The 18,306-nt window shown below is 39.3% G+C and overlaps 1 protein-coding gene across 1 annotated transcript in view; it reads left to right on the forward strand.

Annotated features, from left to right (window-relative positions):
- SLC6A11 (solute carrier family 6 member 11) overlaps positions 1 to 17,936 on the forward strand; it is a 105,278-nt gene extending 87,342 nt beyond the window's left edge. Inside the window, exons 12-15 of the mRNA XM_053377654.1 lie at positions 4,519 to 4,621; positions 7,298 to 7,398; positions 8,438 to 8,608; positions 13,108 to 17,936. Coding sequence (XP_053233629.1) covers positions 4,519 to 4,621; positions 7,298 to 7,398; positions 8,438 to 8,608; positions 13,108 to 13,260 — 528 coding nt within the window. The 3' untranslated portion in view covers positions 13,261 to 17,936. The remainder of the gene's footprint in view (positions 1 to 4,518; positions 4,622 to 7,297; positions 7,399 to 8,437; positions 8,609 to 13,107) is intronic.
- Positions 17,937 to 18,306: the final 370 nt, after the last annotated feature.

Here is an 18,306-nt window from a genome sequence, read left to right on the forward strand (position 1 = left end):
TGTTCTGTGACAAAATACAACATACTTGGAAAGATTAAAAAATCCTCAAAGGAACTGCAGAGTTGTATCTGGGGGGCATATGGGAACAAACATTATTGTATCATAGCGACAGGAGCCTTTTATTTCACACATCACCCTCACTATCTGATATATGGCAATTGAACATGGTCATCTGTTGCTTTTGGCTCTAAGGTATATTGTTAGTCTAGTTTGAAATAAAGAGCTGAGTGGCTTGGTGCTCTTGCAGCAATGCAGGGCTCTTCATATATAGGCTGGCAGCCTCACAGGAATTCCTAGAATGTCCGCATGGTCACATGATTCCCTGTGGTCACTTGGAAACTGTAGGAAGTGCTGTGAGGAGAGATGCTGTGTTTGTAAAGAGCTCTGCTCCACTGCAAGTGTGCACAGTGTGTTTTAAAAATGTCACAGACACCTGTTTATAGTGTATAAGGTAAGAATAGCACACGTTGACTTTCTCGCTGAGAATAGTCTCTGAAATTCTCACACTCCCTGGCCTCTTCCTAAACATCTGCTTCACCCCACACCATCTCTTAAGTTCCTGAAAATTAAAATAGTTGGTGGAATTCCCCTAATGAACCCCATCAGTGGAAGCCTTGTGCAAGGGCTACTGCTTATGCAATGAGGCTTCCCCCCTTCCCTCCCCCAGCAAACTCCCTGAAATTGGCTCTGGGAGTGTTGGGAGAACCCCCAAAACAACACACAGTGGGAGGGGGATCATTCCATTGGGAAGCGGATATGCTTGCATACACAGAAAGCTTGCTATAGCGTGACTTTGAAATCAACCCTGCAAAATGGTCAGCGCACTACTATTTATTGTTCCAATCTGGCTGAACTGTTTCTTTCTTTCTTTCTTTCTTTTTAATTATTGTGCTGTTTTATAGATCTGCTCTTTTTAGGCTTTTTATTTGTGATTTTAAATGGCATCATATTTTATTGTATTTTTACAATACAGTGACCGTTGCATTGAAGGGTAGAATATATTTTATAATAATGGATGAATAAACAGGGTTTGGAGAAGCTAAGGCATGTACTAAAGATGGAATTGCTTAGAGTAGGGAGTTGAGGGCAGACATTTTCTCTACAAGTTTGCAGGCTCTAGCATCAGTAGAGGTCCTTCCCTGCCTAACTAGTAAGATGTAAATAAACAAATGTATACATTTAAGATTCATTACATGCATTGACATTACCTGAGGCTGTTAGAAGAAAACAGATCATTAATCACCATCTTGCAAGGGTTTTCTGTACATATGACCAAGTAATTGTGCTATAGATATCTATTATCTACTCTTAATGACTAGTTTCCTACATAACGACATCCTGAATTTGTACTTCAGGATGTTAACATTTAAAACTGCACAGCATACTGTATTGGATATTATTATTGGGCTAATTATTAATTTGGGAGACAATAGTATTTCACTAGAACAAAAAAAATGAGGTTGTTGAATGTCCATTTAAAATTGAATACCAAGCTTTCCAATCTTTGCCTTTCAATAATAATAAAAAAGAATAGAGAGGTGTATAACCATATAGGTAGGACACGGGTGGCGCTGTGGGTTAAACCACAGAGCCTAGGGCTTGCTGATCAGAAGGTCGGCGGTTCCAATCCCCGTGACGGGGTGAGCTCCCATTGCTCGGTCCCTGCTCCTGCCAACCTAGCAGTTCAAAAGCACGTCAAAGTGCAAGTAGATAAATAGGTACCACTCCAGCAGGAAGGTAAACGGTGTTTCCGTGTGCTGCTCTGGTTCGTCAGAAGTGGCTTAGTCATGCTGGCCACAAGACCCGGAAGCTGTACACCGGCTCCCTCGGCCAATAAAGCGAGATGAGCGCCACAACCCCAGAGTCGCCCACATCTGGACCTAAAGGTCAGGGGTCCCTTTACCATTACTATAACCATATACATATGAGTTGATCTTCTGGTCAAAGTTCACTCTTACTGAAGGGAGACCACTGAGTCCCTTCTGCAAACAGGAGGACTGCTTCCCTTTGTAGAATAGACATTTTGCAACCACCCCAATATATTTTGCATTTAGTTTCAATCTTTTGAGCACATTATTGCCCACAAAAGCATAAGCACTCTGAAGTGTGCATCCACACAGCTAGTTTAGACCAAAGGCCTATCCAGTCCAGCACTGAGTCCACAGTGGCCAAAGAGTTGCCCAAGGGAAGCCAGGAAGGAGAGCAATAAAGCTCTCACCACTGTTGCTGTTTCCCATCAATTGCCATATAGAAATACAATCCAGCTTTGTTGTCAATTTTCTCCTTCCTTTTCTATGTATTTTTCAAGCAAGTCCACCTTGTTTCCATGTACAGTTGTTACTCTTCTCAGAGTTTCAGAGTCAGGCTCAAACTCCTAGTTGGCTTCGTTTGCATTCAGGCTGGCAATCCTGCTTGAGGCTGGACTAAGCATCAAGGAACAAGCTATTTTTCATGGTGATTAACTCATTTTCCCCATTCTGTTGTGTAGAATGGACCCATAGTATTCAATTGTTACTTCAGTACTTTCGTGCTTACCCAACCGTTTTTGATGGGCTGCAGGAAAAAGAGAAGCAAATTGTTCCAAATCCCAGCATGGCAGCTGCAATGTATGCTGTGAAATAGGCACTCCGCAGTATAAATCAAGTTGCAGTGTGCATCATGTGCCACCAAATGGCACTGTTGTGCAACATTCCATCATGTAAATAATTTCTTTAGAGCTCTTTCGGAAATGTTCCAAGGAGCATGGCGTAGGGTGCAGAAATTCACTCCTGTTCAAGAGGACTTGATTCCTTGGGAGCACTTGAAAGCAATACTGAAGAGGGTTTGTTGTGCAATGAATTTCAGTCTCAGTTTGCCACTGCAAAGCCTGGATCTAGGCCAGCTCTCAAGACAGCCTCAATAATTAGCTGAGGAGATAAATGGCTAGTGTCCCATTCAATATTTCTGACTTGGGCTGACTGTTGAAGATTAACTTTTGACTCGGAAGCTTTGTATTCCCAAGTCCCTCACCATATGCACTCATATGATAATATCTATAGTTTCTTACTTGCTGTTATTATAAGAAAGATACTGGTGTCGGTGACACAATAGGACTAGCACATAGATTAAGATTTTGATCAGCTAAAGGAGCATAGATTACTCTGCCTCCATGTTCACAGCCAGTATGCTTCTGAATACCAATTGCTGGAAACCACAGGAGAGGATAATGTTCTTGTTCTCGAGCATCTGTTGGCCACTGGGAGAACAGGATTATGGACTAGATGGCCAGTTGGCTGGATCCAGAAGGCTCTTCTTAAGTTCTTACAAGTTACATTCATATCTTACCCTTTCATGAAAATGTTCCATGCACCCTGATAGATGCCATTCACCCAGAATACTGCCTGTGGTTTTGTACTTGCTCACGCAACACACAACTGAACAAATCTGAATATTCATATAATGTACTTCAGAGACTAAAAGTGTTTTCAATGATTAGCAACTTAAACCTGAATATATGCAGTTGGAAACACATCTCGAAAGAGCAATGCTTAGTGCTCTGTCATCATAAATTAAAGGATAAGACATCTTCGCCTGTTCCCCCCCTTCCACTCCAGATGTTTACTATGTGTATGGAAATGTACACTGCTTATGGGCTGATACAGTGTAAGACTTTTTATGTAACAGATATTGCCTTAAAATTTCTGGGTGTTTAGGAGGAGAATTCATAATTCACGTGGAGTCTCAACCTGCTGCCAAGGACAAATAGCATCACTATCAAGTGTATGCTCCAAAAATAAGCACAAGGTGTAAGGAAGAACTTCTTTAAGACAGGAGATTTTTGTCTCTCTCACAGTTTCATTCTCCTCCTAATATGGACAAAGGGCCTGTTTCCAAAAAGCAATGTGGGAAGTTTCTTGGGTTGAATATTGTTACCCTTCTGGCAATACAATTCTTAAATAAAATAAAAGGAGGGAAGAACATAGTATAAAACACAGCAAAGCAAAAGATTGCCAAGGGACAAAACAAACACGTAGGGTTTTTTTTAAAAAAACCCAACCATGGTTTTCTTTAATGGTATACTTTGTGTGGTGGAGTAATAATTCTCAAGATCACAACAGGCATGGAGCGCTTTTAAAACTCTTTTATTTCCTGCTCCAGTCCTGAGGAAAGGAACCAGGGAGGAAATAATTAAATCCCTCCTCCGTTGAGAATGATCAGTCACACCTCAAACAGATGATGCTTGCTTTTAATGGTCCCATAAATACAATCATGCATTTAACATTGCATCTCATTTGACCCTTAAACCTAAGCAAGCAGACTTATAATTTATGTCTCCTTCACCAACTTAGTGCACTTCAGGTGTTTTCAACTAAAACATCCACCACCCTTGGCCATTGGCTTTGCCACCTGGGACTGATAGTTGCTGTAGTCCAAAATATCAGCTGGTTTAGAAATTTCCCAAGTGGACAGAAACCTTATTTCAGCTGTAAAGTGTTATTCGCACTCAACTTTTCCTGTTTTTAACTGTTTATCTTCCAGGGTGGAATGTATGTTTTCCAGTTGTTTGATTCCTATGCAGCCAGTGGAATGTGCCTTCTTTTCGTTGCTATATTTGAATGTGTCTGCATTGGCTGGTTTTACGGTAAGTCAGCAATTCTTGCAACATTGGGGCTAATTCTGAAATCACATCATGCATTTTTAGAATGAGTCTTACCGTGTTTTCCATAGCCTACCTTGCCATACATCATCCTGTGGATTTCAAGGATCAGTTCTTTTTCCCCATCTTGTTTTCATATTGCAAGTTGTATATATTTCCCCTTCTGGTGGATCCTTTTCACATGTGAATCTTCATTTCATAGTACCAGGAGAGTCAGTACAAGTTGTACTTTCTCTAATTATGCATCTAATATAACATATGAAAAGGAAGTTGTGAGTCTGAGATAAATCTGCTGCTCTTATGCCTGTAGCTTGTACATCTCATCTTCACAAGTCCTTTTTCTATGCTATGCTGGGAGCACTGCTAGAAAAAACACAGCTTGTATATTCTTCCTCTACTTCATTGTAATATGTGGAGTTGTGTTACGTGCCTTTCTCTGGATGCCAAGGTTTATGTTAGTACTACATGTTGTTTGTTAATTGTGCAGTTAATTCAGCCAAACCATTTGGGTTTGTATCCAGCCGTGTCCCTTTGTTGACAGAAGGCTTTTTTATCCAGTGGGAGCTTCCAAGAGCAGAAACGGGAAGAGGTGACTTTAATTGATTCCCAGCGCCCTTCCCAAATCTACCGCAGAGGGTTGGGGCACCTTTGGGACAGCATGATTGGTGGTGAAGGGGTTGCAGAAGAAAGGAGGAGTCTATGAAAATCAACTTACATTCCTTCTGTCAGCGGAGAGAAACCACTGGATACAACCATGAAACCAATGGAACCATACTTCTCTTCTTCAAGGATGGCAGAATGGCCACCTAGCAGAGGTGTGGTGTTTTTACCTTCTTCTCCCTCTTAATGCTGAGGATACTAAAACTATTAGTGCTCAGCTGAAATTTCACTGAAACAACTCAGCTTTGGAACGTAAAGAAGAATCATAAAAGGGTGGGAATTTTTTTTTTTTTTATCTTTCAGATTCCCTCCTTTACCTTTGATAACTCTTTCAATTCTTTTTGTTTTGCTTTCGGAAAAAGGTATGCTAGACACTGCCTGTGGCAGTGACAGCATCAGATCTCTTCCTGGTGTCTATAAGCTCCAGCCACCGTTTTCTTTTTTTTTTAATTATATTTTATTACTTTTCCATACATTCAATCCACATTACAATTTCTGTTAAATTTTCCATTTTTGACTTCCTTCGGCTTTTCTGCCAATCATCCAAATTCAAACTTCTTTAATTACACATTTCCAAATTTTACTATTGCCTTTATACCTACCCCCCACTTCTATTTTGCCTTTTTACAATATTTCTTATTCTGTTACAGAGCTTCTCTAAATGCCACTAGCGTTATTGCATTATCACTTATACATTCCCAATATTCAACCAATTTTCCCCAGTCCTCGATGAACTTTTGATCTCGTAGATATCTGATCTTCCCAGTCAGTTTATCAAGTTCTGCATAGTCCATCAGCTTCATTCTCCACTCCTCCAACGTTGGTATTTGTTCTTGTTTCCATTTCTGGGCCAGTAGTATTCTTGCCGCTGTTACTGCATATTGGAAAAGTTTGTGGTCCTTTCTATTTATTTCATTACCAACAATTCCTAAAAGAAAAGCCTCTGGTTTCTTAACAAATGTATATTTCAACATTTTTTTCAGCTCAATATATATCAACTCCCAGAAGCTTTTCACTTTCTTACATTCCCACCACATATGATAAAATGTACCATCTTTTTCTTTACATTTCCAACACTTCTTACATGTTTTGTACATTTTTGCAAGTTTTACTGGTGTAATATACCATCTGTATATCATTTTCATAACATTTTCCTTTAGTGCAGTACATGCAGTAAATTTAATACTTTCATTCCATAGTTTTATCCAGTCATTAAATTGTATATTATAACCAATATCTCTGGCCCAGCCACCGTTTTCTTTCCACCTCAGTGCTGCTGGATGACATACCATCATTCTGAGGGAGTTCTTGGGTAAATATTTGGCAGCCTCCATACTGGTTGCTATTTTTTCATCAAGTACAGTGGTACCTCGGGTTAAGTACTTAATTCGTTCTGGAGGTCCATTCTTAACCTGAAACTGTTCTTAACCTGAAGCACCACTTTAGCTAATGGGGCTTCCTGCTGCCGCCGCGCCGCCAGAGCACGATTTCTGTTCTCATCCTGAAGCAAAGTTCTTAACCTGAAGCACTATTTCTGGGTTAGCAGAGTCTGTAACCTGAAGCGTATATAACCCGAGGTACCACTGTAGCTCTCTCAGAATGACATTATGTTATTCTATAGCATCATTCCAGGGGTAAATAATTCTGGGGGAAATAACATGTCAACCAAAGGTCTCCATCTGCTGGGAAGATAGCTACTATATCATCTCTGCAGACCCCACTAGAGGTAAAGGAGGACTTCAATTTTTCAGCAGGCCCTCCAAAAAACGTTTCTTATATATGCTAGTTGTGAATGAGATTGTGAAAAGGGGGGGCAGATTTTCATCTTATTCCCACCAACTGCATTTACTTCGTGTTTTCAGGCTTTCCTTGCCAATGGCAGAGGCAAGGAATATTCTAAGAATGAAAGCATAAATTCTAATGAATCTACATCACGCCAGTAACATAAGCCCTGGTAACCTGTATTCATTTTCTATTAATTTTCATATTGGTTTTATTCAGGAAGCAATCGTTTTTATGACAACATTGAAGATATGATTGGGTACAGACCACTGGGATTATTTAAATGGTGTTGGATGTTACTCACTCCTGGCATTTGCGCTGTAAGTAATGAAAGTGTGATAAAATGGTAGAGCAATCTGTAAGGTCCTTGTCAGTACCTTTTCCCAAAGACTTTATGGAAATAATTTTGCAGAAATAGAGCATAATCATGGAGCCACACACATGTGTTGGAACAGGAAGTACACCTCCAAAATGCAAAATAGTTTAATTTCCTGGTATCAGTAAAAAAAAAGGCAACAATTCCTCATAAATTAAATAAAAAAGTGATTTTAAAACTTATTTAATTTTCAAGCAGATGTTGTTTATTTCGTTATTTTAAATTGTTTAGGTATTTCTTTGCTATTGGTTTTAGACTTCAGTAGCCCCTACTTTTTCTTTTCTTCCTCTTCCCCCACCCCCCCTACAATATGATGAGGTATGACAACTTCTTTTTATGTGTTCACACATTTCTGTTCCCACATCATAGTGGTTTCATGTGCACTCAAGGTGTCTATTATAAATTCATGTGTAGTTATTATTGGAGCAATTGTATGCTACTATGTTGTTACTTACTATGAAACTGAACTGAACTGTACACAAATTAAGGGCTAGAATCCAAAGGCTTATGTGTGGTAGTCCTCACACACCCTGGGGCTTTTGCAGGGGGGGGGGGAGGTTCCCATTCTTGGTGCAATTTTTCAGGGGCCTTCCAAAGTAATATACAATGTGATGCATTTGGGAGTGATACAGCTGGTGGGGCATGAGAGAATCATGACCCCCTCTTGTGTGTGCAGAAGTGCTTTCAAGCCACAAAACAGATCCCCTCCCATGAGTCTCTTCAGCACAGCTGTAACTTGCTGTCAAATTGGGGGGGGGGAGGCCAATTTCTATGGTCCTTAAATGAAGACTGAGATTAAATGTGAAAGGAAGTTCCAGTGGAAGGAAGGGAGGGAGGAAGGAAGCCAGCCTGCCTGCCTGCCTGCCTGCCTGCTACCTGTCTTGAAACCTGAATGTAGCAATTCAGTGAACTGGGGTGAATAAGTTTCCTAAATATCTATGGGTTGTTTACAAAAATGGATAAAATGGCCATCTCCATTTCAGGGAATCTTCATCTTTTTCCTGGTGAAATACAAGCCTTTGAAATACAACAACATTTATATATACCCAGACTGGGGTTATGGCATTGGGTGGATGATGGCTCTCTCCTCCATGGTTTGCATTCCTTTGTGGATCTGTATTCAATTGTGGAAGACAGAAGGAACTATCGGAGAGGTAAGGAATGTTTTCAGACTATTGTTGCTTGATAGAGTAGGTGAGCATATTGAGCTGAATGCTGCACATTTTGCTTACAATCAGCTATTCAGAAGTTATGAAATCTAAGCTGGTGTCTATGCATCCAGACCGGTTTCTGTGATGTAACTGTAGTCAACAATCCACGTATCCACCTTGGCTGTGATCCTGGGAAGCTTCATAGTAATAATTATGAAAAAGAAAACAACAGTGGGTTGCATTGTCACAGATGTTCAGTGACTAAAACATTAGAAATAACAATGGTAGGTTCAACTCTGCCCTGGTTTGGATGAGCGTATTTTGTCTTATTAACACAAGCTTCCCCCCCCCCCCGCCGCCGCCCCTGCATGCAAGCGGAATTCTATCAGTTCTTGGAAGAAAAAGTCCTAGAATATCTTGGAGATATTAGGTGACTTTAACGGAGTAGTGAACCCGGGCATGCATAGAACAGGGAAAAAAGCAACGAGACAAGACAAACTCCCAACCTCCTTTTTTCAATTAATAGACTTCCTGAATCTGAATGATATCGGGAGGTTTAAACACCCAATAGATAAAGAATCTACGCATTACTTAGATCCTCACAAGTCGGCTGGAATAATAAATTCAATTTGGGCCTCAAAAGACTTATTAGATAATATTAAGAAAGTTGAAATCCACCCAAGAACAATCTCAGACCATAACCCGGTATGGATTAAGTTTAAAGGAGGGGAAGAAAAAACTACAAGATGGCAGCTCAACGAGAATATATTGAATGACAAAAATACAGCGCAGAAGGCCAATCAAATTTTAGAAGAATACTTTAAATTAAACTTAAATCAAGGGACGGATATAAAAATGGTCTGGGATGCGAGTAAAGTGGTTATAAGAGGCTTCTTCGTTCAACAAAGTGCTTACCAAAGGAAAATAAAGGAGAAGAAGAAAATGGAAATATGGGAGGAAATCAGAGATAATGAAAAGAAATTATTTCAAAAACTAAAGGACAAAATAATAAAGCAAAATATAAAAATCCTACGTACACAATTTTCAATGATTATAAATGAAGAAATAGAATGGAAGATCAAAAGGTTAAAACACAGAAGCTTTGAATCTGCGATCAAACCAGGTAGACTTCTAGCCTGGGAACTGAAAAAGAAACAGGATGAAAGAATCATCAACAGAATTAAAATAGATGAGACCTGGATTCAAGACCAGAAAGAAATTAGTAAGAGCTTCACTAATTTTTACAAAGAGTTATACAAAGAAGGACCAGAGAAAATAGAGAAAATAATTGAATACTTAAACAAATGTAATCTGCCGATAATTCCCAAGGAGAAAATCGCGACATTGAATTCGCCAATAACCGTTATGGAGGTACAACAAGCAATGCAAAGATCTAAAATTGGGAAAACACCGGGTCCGGACGGTATACCAGCTATTTATTATAAAAAATTAGAACAATCACTGTTTCTGTGGGAATGTTTAGGGATGCGGGGGAGGATTATCTAAGATATCCTGTCCCAACTTGTCTTCAAGTTCAACAAAATCAGCAAACATTCCCCTTTTTTCTTTTAAGAACACGCACAGCAGATAGCTTGCTCAGACTCGTTAGAGTCTCTGTAAATATTTTCTGGTATTTTCCCCATTTAATCCCTCCTAAAATAAGATGCTACACAGTCTTCTGTAAAGTATAAAACGTTTACTCACAAGTAATCATCTGTTCACACAAAGGTTCCCAGAAGGCAGACTTAAAAGGTTAGAACATAGTTTAAATGTGGTGACTATCTCCTTATGGGAGAAAGCCCCCCTTTTCTTCTCTTGGCCTGGAGCCAAGGGTGCATCTTAGTAGTGCTGTTGTTAAGATGGCATTGATAGAGACAAGATGGTCACCAGCCTGTGATTCTGGTTCTTTCTACTTCAGGAGAGGCCATGCCCATTTCAAGTTACACATAGGAAGTTTCGTCTCTGTCCTGGAAAGCAGGAACTTCCGGCTGGAGGACTGAGACAACCTTCATGTCTACTCTAGCAATGTTGTGCTTGACTGTACCTGATTCTTACATCCCAAAGTTTCTACCTATGAAAGATACAATGAATGACATTCTACAAAATGGAATACTACCGAGCTCATGGAAAGAAAGTTTCATTACCCTTATTCATAAACAAGGATCTGACCCTTTAAGCATGGCGAACTACAGACCTATTGCCCTGCTAAATAATGACTACAAGATATTTGCAGACATTATTGCAAACAGGCTTAAAACAGTTATAAAAGAAATAATCCATAAAGATCAAACAGGTTTCCTCCCAGGGTGCCGTACGCAGACTAACCTCAGGTGTGTGATAAATGTCTTAGAATATCTTGATTATAAAATTGATAAAGCAGCTGCTATTATGTTGGTAGATGCTGAAAGGGCATTTGACCAGGATTCCTGGAAGTTTATGAAAAAACTAATTCAAGGAATTGGTGAAAATCTCTGTTAAGGAATAAATGTCATCTATTCTGAACAATCAGCTAAATTAATCATCAATGGTAAAATCACAGATGAATGCAAAATAAGTAAGGGGACCCGGCAAGGCTGCCTATTATCTCCCTTAATATTTATTATGGTAATGGAGGTCCTAAATATCCGGATACGAGGAGACCAGCTGGTCAAAGGAATAACATTGGGAAATAAATCCTACAAACTCAAGGCCTTTGCTGATGACCTATTAATAATGACCAAAAACCCCAAAGATAGTTTAATGAGCGTATTAGACTTGATTAAGAATTTTGGAGAAGTTGCTGGTTTTAAATTGAATACCACAAAAACAAAATTATTGGTCAAGAATATATCTTCACAGGAAAAAGAAGACCTAGAAAAAATAGTGGGCCTGAGGATATGTAACAAAGCAAAGTATTTAGGTATATGCTTTACCCCTAAAAACATAAATCTATTCCAGGACAATTATACAAAAGTATGGTCAGAGATAAAAAGAAACCTCGAGATTTGGAGCAGGCTGAAGTTATCTGCCCCTCAGGTTGATTTTTTTGTTTGTTTCAAATGATTCTGATACTGGGTGGAGCAGGCTGCCTCAAGTATTGGCAAAAAGACATTTCTAAATTTGTTTGGCAGGGGAAGAGACCTAGAGTTAAACATCAGATTTTAATTGATATAAAAGACAGAGGAGGCTTCTCCCTGCCCAGTCTTAAATTGTATTATGAGGCGGCCTGCTTCACCTGGTTGAAAGAATGGTGTACATTGCAGGATTTGGACCTATTGGATCTGGAGGGTTTTGACAACCGATGGGGTTGGCATGCATATTTGGCTTACGAGAAAGCTAAAATCCATAGAGGTTTTACAAATCATATTATTACGAAATCATTGTTTGTTGTGTGGGAGAAATATAAAAACTTGCTTGAACCCAAAATCTCCCGATGGAGGCCTGTGCAGTAAAGAGAAAAAATACCCAGGGAACGTGGCCATCATAAAAAGGAAGAAGATAATAAATAAAAAGGAAGAAGATAATAAATTTAAGTTAAAAAGCTTTAGAGGAAATAAGGGAGCTTGTTATTCTTTAAGAGAGAACTTTCTTAAAATGCAACATCAATGGTATATAACCCCTTGGAAGCTCTCTAAGATGTATAAAAGTGTACCAAGTAATTGTTGGAAGTGTAAAGAAAAGCCAGGTAATCTATATCATATGTGGTGGCAATGTAAAGAAATCAGGATGTTCTGGGAGGATATTCATTCTGAATTGGAAAACGTGTTAAAAATATCTTTCAACAAAAAACCAGAAGCCTACCTATTGGGAATCACAGATGCAGATATCCCTAAAAAGGCAAAGGAAATTTTTCTATACGCCACAGTCGCAGCAAGAGTGCTCATTGCGACAAATTGGAAAAGTGATGAAGTCCCTTCTAGATTACAGTGGACTCAAAAAATGCTTGAATATGCGGAATTAGACAATCTATCAGAAAGAATAAAAAATAAAAGGAAGTATTTATTTCAAAATGGGAAGTCTTTAAAATTTATTTGAAAAATAGTAATGACAGTTTAAACTCTGTAGCATTTGAATAACTTCGGTAGGAGTTTCAAGTATGATGGAAAACCCATGATAAACATATGGCAGTCAACAACTGATGAGAAATAAAGTAAGGAGTAAACGGGAGGTCAGGTCTACAGAAAAAAGACTATTTTTATGCCAAAGTATCATGAACACTATTCAATGTATTGTTTGCAGGCGAGGGCGGGGCTGGCGCGTGTCCCAGGGGTGTGGTGTGCCACCCGTAGGGACATGGTGCCCATTACGGGCGGGGGGCAGCAGCGATGGCACCCGCCGGGATCGCACTGCCGGGGGCGGTGCGCTCCCCCCGCACGCCTCTTCCTTCGCCAGTGCTTGGAAGAGTCCTTAGAGCCAGATAGAGAGGACTGGAGGTTCCAAGCCCCTGATCTGGATGGAGTGTGCTTGTGACCAGGTCACAGAAATGGCTAATGCCTTCCATTTTCTTCATTCACTGCCCCCAGAGATTTAGAAAGTTGATTGTGGCCAGCCCAGACCTGAAGATGAGAGGAAAATGTGGAGCAGGTGCATATGCTGCTACTGTAAATGACTGCGATGCCAAACTGAAAGGTGATGGCAACATTTCAGCCATCACAGAAAAAGAGACGCACTTCTGAAAGAACTTTCTTCTTCTGTTGTTGTTGTTGGTTTTTTGTATAAATAAATGAGTAAATAAATAAATTAAATACTTCACTTAATTATAGAGGCCAGCTTGTTTTGCACAACTTTATTAACAAGTTAATTTTAAAGTGAACTTGTATACTTGTTTAAAAGTGATTTTTTTAATTATTATATAAGTAACGATTATAAATAAATATAAATATATATATATATAAAATGAAATAGAAATGTTAGTGATGCCTTGTAATATGGTGATTTCAGTAAGTGTTTTATAGATCCTAGAAGGACCTGTATAATGTGTTGTAAAACTTTTATACTTTTGGTTTTTTTAAAAAAGAAAAAAGGTATGGTGTTGTATAGCTATACACATTCTAATTTGTGAGCATCTCAGACCATTTCAGCTTCTACTGTATGTATATAAAGGGGATTACAATGTCCTCCTATTAATATCTAAGGGAATTGTCTTTGGATGTGTAGCTCTGTTTCTGAATTTGGGCCCAGTCCAGTGAATGAGTTTGCCAAATGTCACTAGACTCAAACCCTGGCAGTCCTTCCATCAGGGTGGGCAACCTTTTTAAAGTTCAGGCCCGTATTTCCTTGGAAGAAGGTGAATGGGAACTGCGTACTGGCAATGGGCAAAGCCAACATCAAAAGTGGGCAGGTAGACCCTTTTTCTTTCATTCACACAGATATGCAAGCATGTACCTGACTCATGCTCAATTCATTCTTATTCTCTGTTTTTCACATACGCACCCCACTAGCTCAGTACCCAGCACTTACCTTCATCTGTCAGTGTACCCCACTCCTCCACCACTGCCCCCAATATCTTCATGTTCTCTATGCCTTGTGATTTCCCCAGTTCTGTTGTGCCACAAGTTGCCACTGCAACTGTCAGCTCTCAGAAACATGCATGAACCAGCAAGTTTTTGGTGGCCGGTGTGGTTCTGAAAGGCACTCCGTTGCATGTGGATATGTGAGTGTCATTCTGAAGTGTGTGCTACCCATTGAATTATGTGGTTGGGTCACATACCTGCCTGCTGCCTCTTTCTCCCATCAATTCTTCTGTTTCTCTTCATTATGGGGGTATAAAACGGTAAAAACACAGTGGGGACATCAGTGTCCAAACAGAGGGAGGCCAATGCTGCCCACCAGCCACCCTCCTCTACCTTTTGCTTTTCTACTGAATGAAGTGACAAAAAAACAACAACCTGAATTGCCCATGTTTAACTCTGGCATTTTGCAAACATGCTGTCACAGGTTTGAAGGCAAAGGGTTGTATTCTAAGTAGTGCTGAGCAGTGCTTTGTGCAAGCAGAATGACTTCCGCTTATGAAACAGGACTTTTCATTTTTTTGCACTCTCCTCCTGCTGTGCCCACTCCAAAATCTGTTTGGGCGATTCTCTCAATCATCCAGAGCAAATTTGGGGATGCTGCAGACCACACAATGGAAGAAGAGAGTAGGAAGAAGTCCTGATGCACAAGTAGAAGTCATTCCAGTTGCACATTTATTTAGTTGAATACCACCCAATGCCTTTGTGAACAATTCTCTGGATCTGATTCCTACCTTGCCCATTGGACGCAGCCCAAATAACTGACTAGCTGGATGAAAAAGCTAGACTTTGGACCTGCATGTCTTGAACAGCAGCTCCCACACCTCATGGAAGTCATCTTTGAAGCTTGCAGAGGTTTCAAAAGCAGCTTCTAATATATCATGGGGTCTTCTGTTCCAAGAAAAGAAGTTAATTTATTTCTAAACATGAGACAGCTCTTGGCCACTCTTGTAGATGTTCTGTGGATGTCCAGACTTAGTGGATCATGTCTTTGACTTGTAAAGCAGGGAAGGCAACACCTCCTCATTTTGGAGCAAAATGGGAAAACTACATCTCAATATCTTGCTTCCCCTCACCTGCTAACGACATTTGTAGAAGTTATTTTTTACTGAACTCACTTTTAAAAATATTTTTATATATAAAAGAGCTATTAATATAGCTGTGACCTTAATAGAGTTTGAATTCACAGGTGCTGTGTCACAGGATTTTAAAAAACATTTTATCTCTCTTTGCTTGACCCCAGTGACTGCATAAAATGTCTCACCATTTGGATATTTACATGTCTTCACAGCGAAATGTGTATGAATTTGTGCATGATATTCTGCGTTTGACATTGAAAGTGAGGTATAATTGGACAGCAGGAGGAGATGATGGAGTCAGGCTTTGGTATCCATAAGGACTTTTTAAAAGCTACTGAAAGTAAGCAGATGTTCTTAAAAACATTGATGAATGTGATAGGGACAATACAAAACATTTATATGACATTTTAATATATCACTGTACTCCTTGTTGTTATATCTATAATAGCTGCCACCTGGGCCCACTATTCATAATTACTAAAAAATAGATTAGAATCTCAAATCCATCCATAAGCATGCATGCCTTAAACGCTTTATGGAAAAATGCACCCAGCTACCAGTCAATCAGCATGATTGTGGGTCTAACAGGGCAAGTAAATTAAAACCATTGTTATGATAAGTAAGCTATATTGACACATTCCGAGTACTCCTGGACAGGTATCCATGATAACATAAATCTTCCACCACAGGCAGAATGCCTTTGTCTTAAGTATTTCTGAAACTGATACACATTTCAGCATAGAATACGTATGTAGCCTGTTTTACAAATGGGAAATATAGGTAATGTGATTTTAACTTGCACCTGAATACAAATAAAATGGACTTAGAATTCAGGAGTGAATGTTGTACAAAGTTGAGAGTCATCAATTATGTTGCTTAATGGACTGGCCAATCCATAGGGTCTCTCAGCTAGGCTACTAGACTCAAAGTAGCTTTTTGCAGTGAATTTACTTCAATATTTATGGCACATTCCACCATGCATATCTGTATACTGTATAGCTAAAGCACCAGTTTTCATACTATTTCTGGTAACAACCTTAAAATAGCATGCCACTATAAAGAACAACCATAATGTGTATTACTTTACAAGAAACAAGTTCTTCAGAAGTGCATAATGGGGAGCAACACAGAGACCAAAACCCATCTACTTTTAGGCTATAATCCTATATATATTTTCCTGAGAGTATGTTTCATTGAACTCAGTGATCCATATTCAAAGATGCTGTATGTCATCCATCTCACCTGTCAACCTTATTGAACTAATTATAACTAGTGGTTCAAATAACCCCTTAACTGCACCTTTGCAGTTTCATTTCTTCCTTCCATAGGTGTTATAGGTTCAGAAAAAAATGAGAAGGAAAACCATATACTTTATTTGCTCTTCTTGAATCTCCTGACCATAATAATGAGTAGCAAATCATTATTATTGGTATTTTTTATTATTTACACATTTTGGTTGGACAACTATCCACTGCTTAAATCAATGCACTGACCTTTTCAAGTTCTAGAATTAATAAGTATGAGTCAAAAGAAAATCAAGCTGTTAATTTGGAAGGTGACTATTCTGCATTTCTGAACTTATTTTATTCACTGCCTTAGTTTGCATTTAACACTCAGTCAAATCATGGCTTAGTGTGGATAAGCAAGTGTATGGCTTTTCGGAGGAGATCATGGCTATTTTGGTCCTCCCAAATCATTTTGCTGATGCACTGCAACCTAACCTGGCCTCATGGTTTAGCTCTCTCCAGACAAACCATGAGATGTAACCAATGTTTGACCTATTGTTTGCAGCGTGTGGTTTGTCTGGAAGAGGTAAAACATGAACCTGGATTTAAGCAACATGCTAAACCAAACCACGGGTTAGTTCAGTGCAGCAGCAAAACAACCAAAGAGGAGCAAAGTGATTGTGGTCTCTTCTCTGGGAGTCCACACATTTGCTCAAATGCCCTGCAAACACAGGGATGGTCTTCAAGTGAATTTCTGAGAAATATATCTCTGCGATTTGTAAGTATTGGATGCCTACAATAAATAGTTTTAAGTGATCATCTTCACCGGAACTGTTCACATATAAGAATTTCCCAAAGTTTGCAATGATATGTTTCAATGCTTGTGTTTATTACTGCCACATCAGCCAGCCATAGTCCAAATAATTTGAGGTAGTCCCAACACTCATTTAAATTAAAGCATCTTTCGGCCAAAACCCTATATAGAGGTAACTCCCACTCCCAAATAGGTGTGGATGGGAGAAGATGGTTCATGGATATAGAATGTTACATGTGGAATGTTTTCATCCAACCATCCCAACAGGTATGATTTATGGAATATGATTCCTACTCTGCTGCTATGAACTACTTCACTAATAGCTTTATACACATACATGTGGTTTGGCATGGTCTAAAGCAGTGTTTCTAATTTGCTGTGCTTGTAAATGTGCACATTTAATACTTGACCCATTTAACACTTGTGCTTTTATTTTTTATTTTGGGGAAGGGTTGAAATTCCTGACTAGTTCTGTTGTTATTTTTCCCCTGGAAAAGAATATGAAGATAAACAACAATGATATTGTGATTATTTCTTTTGATATGCAGCAGTAAACAATAATGCCCTTTTCTGAAGTATATATGCAGTATTATTCATAAGTAAAGAAGAGCCCAGATTTATGTACTGTTTTACACAAGGAATGTTTTTATTTGGTATTCAAGGAAGCACAACATTTTGTCTGCTTACTCCTTTTTAAAAAATTAAAGAAAATGGGTAAACATACTGTGCTTGGCGCATTGTACTTTGTTTATGTTGTTGTTGTTTAGTCGTTTCCGACTCTTCGTGACCCCATGGAACAGAGCACGCCAGGCACTCCTGTCTTCCACTGCCTCCCGCAGTTTGGTCAGACTCATGTTGGTAGCTTCGAGAACACTGTCCAACCATTGTTTATGTTACTATAACTATATAACACGAGTGGGGAACCTTTGGGGGCTAGAGGGCCACCCACCTGTCAATCATTTCATGTCATGATGGTGTCAGGTGACTGATAGATGAGTGGATCTGCCCTCCTGTCAAAGTTGACCCATGTGGGGGGGGGGGGGACACTCTGTTTTGCAGCAACCAGAAGGACTGAAATTTCCATGCACAAGCT

Source organism: Podarcis raffonei, chromosome 2 (assembly GCF_027172205.1).
Source record: "Podarcis raffonei isolate rPodRaf1 chromosome 2, rPodRaf1.pri, whole genome shotgun sequence".
Taxonomy (NCBI): Eukaryota; Metazoa; Chordata; class Lepidosauria; order Squamata; family Lacertidae; genus Podarcis; species Podarcis raffonei.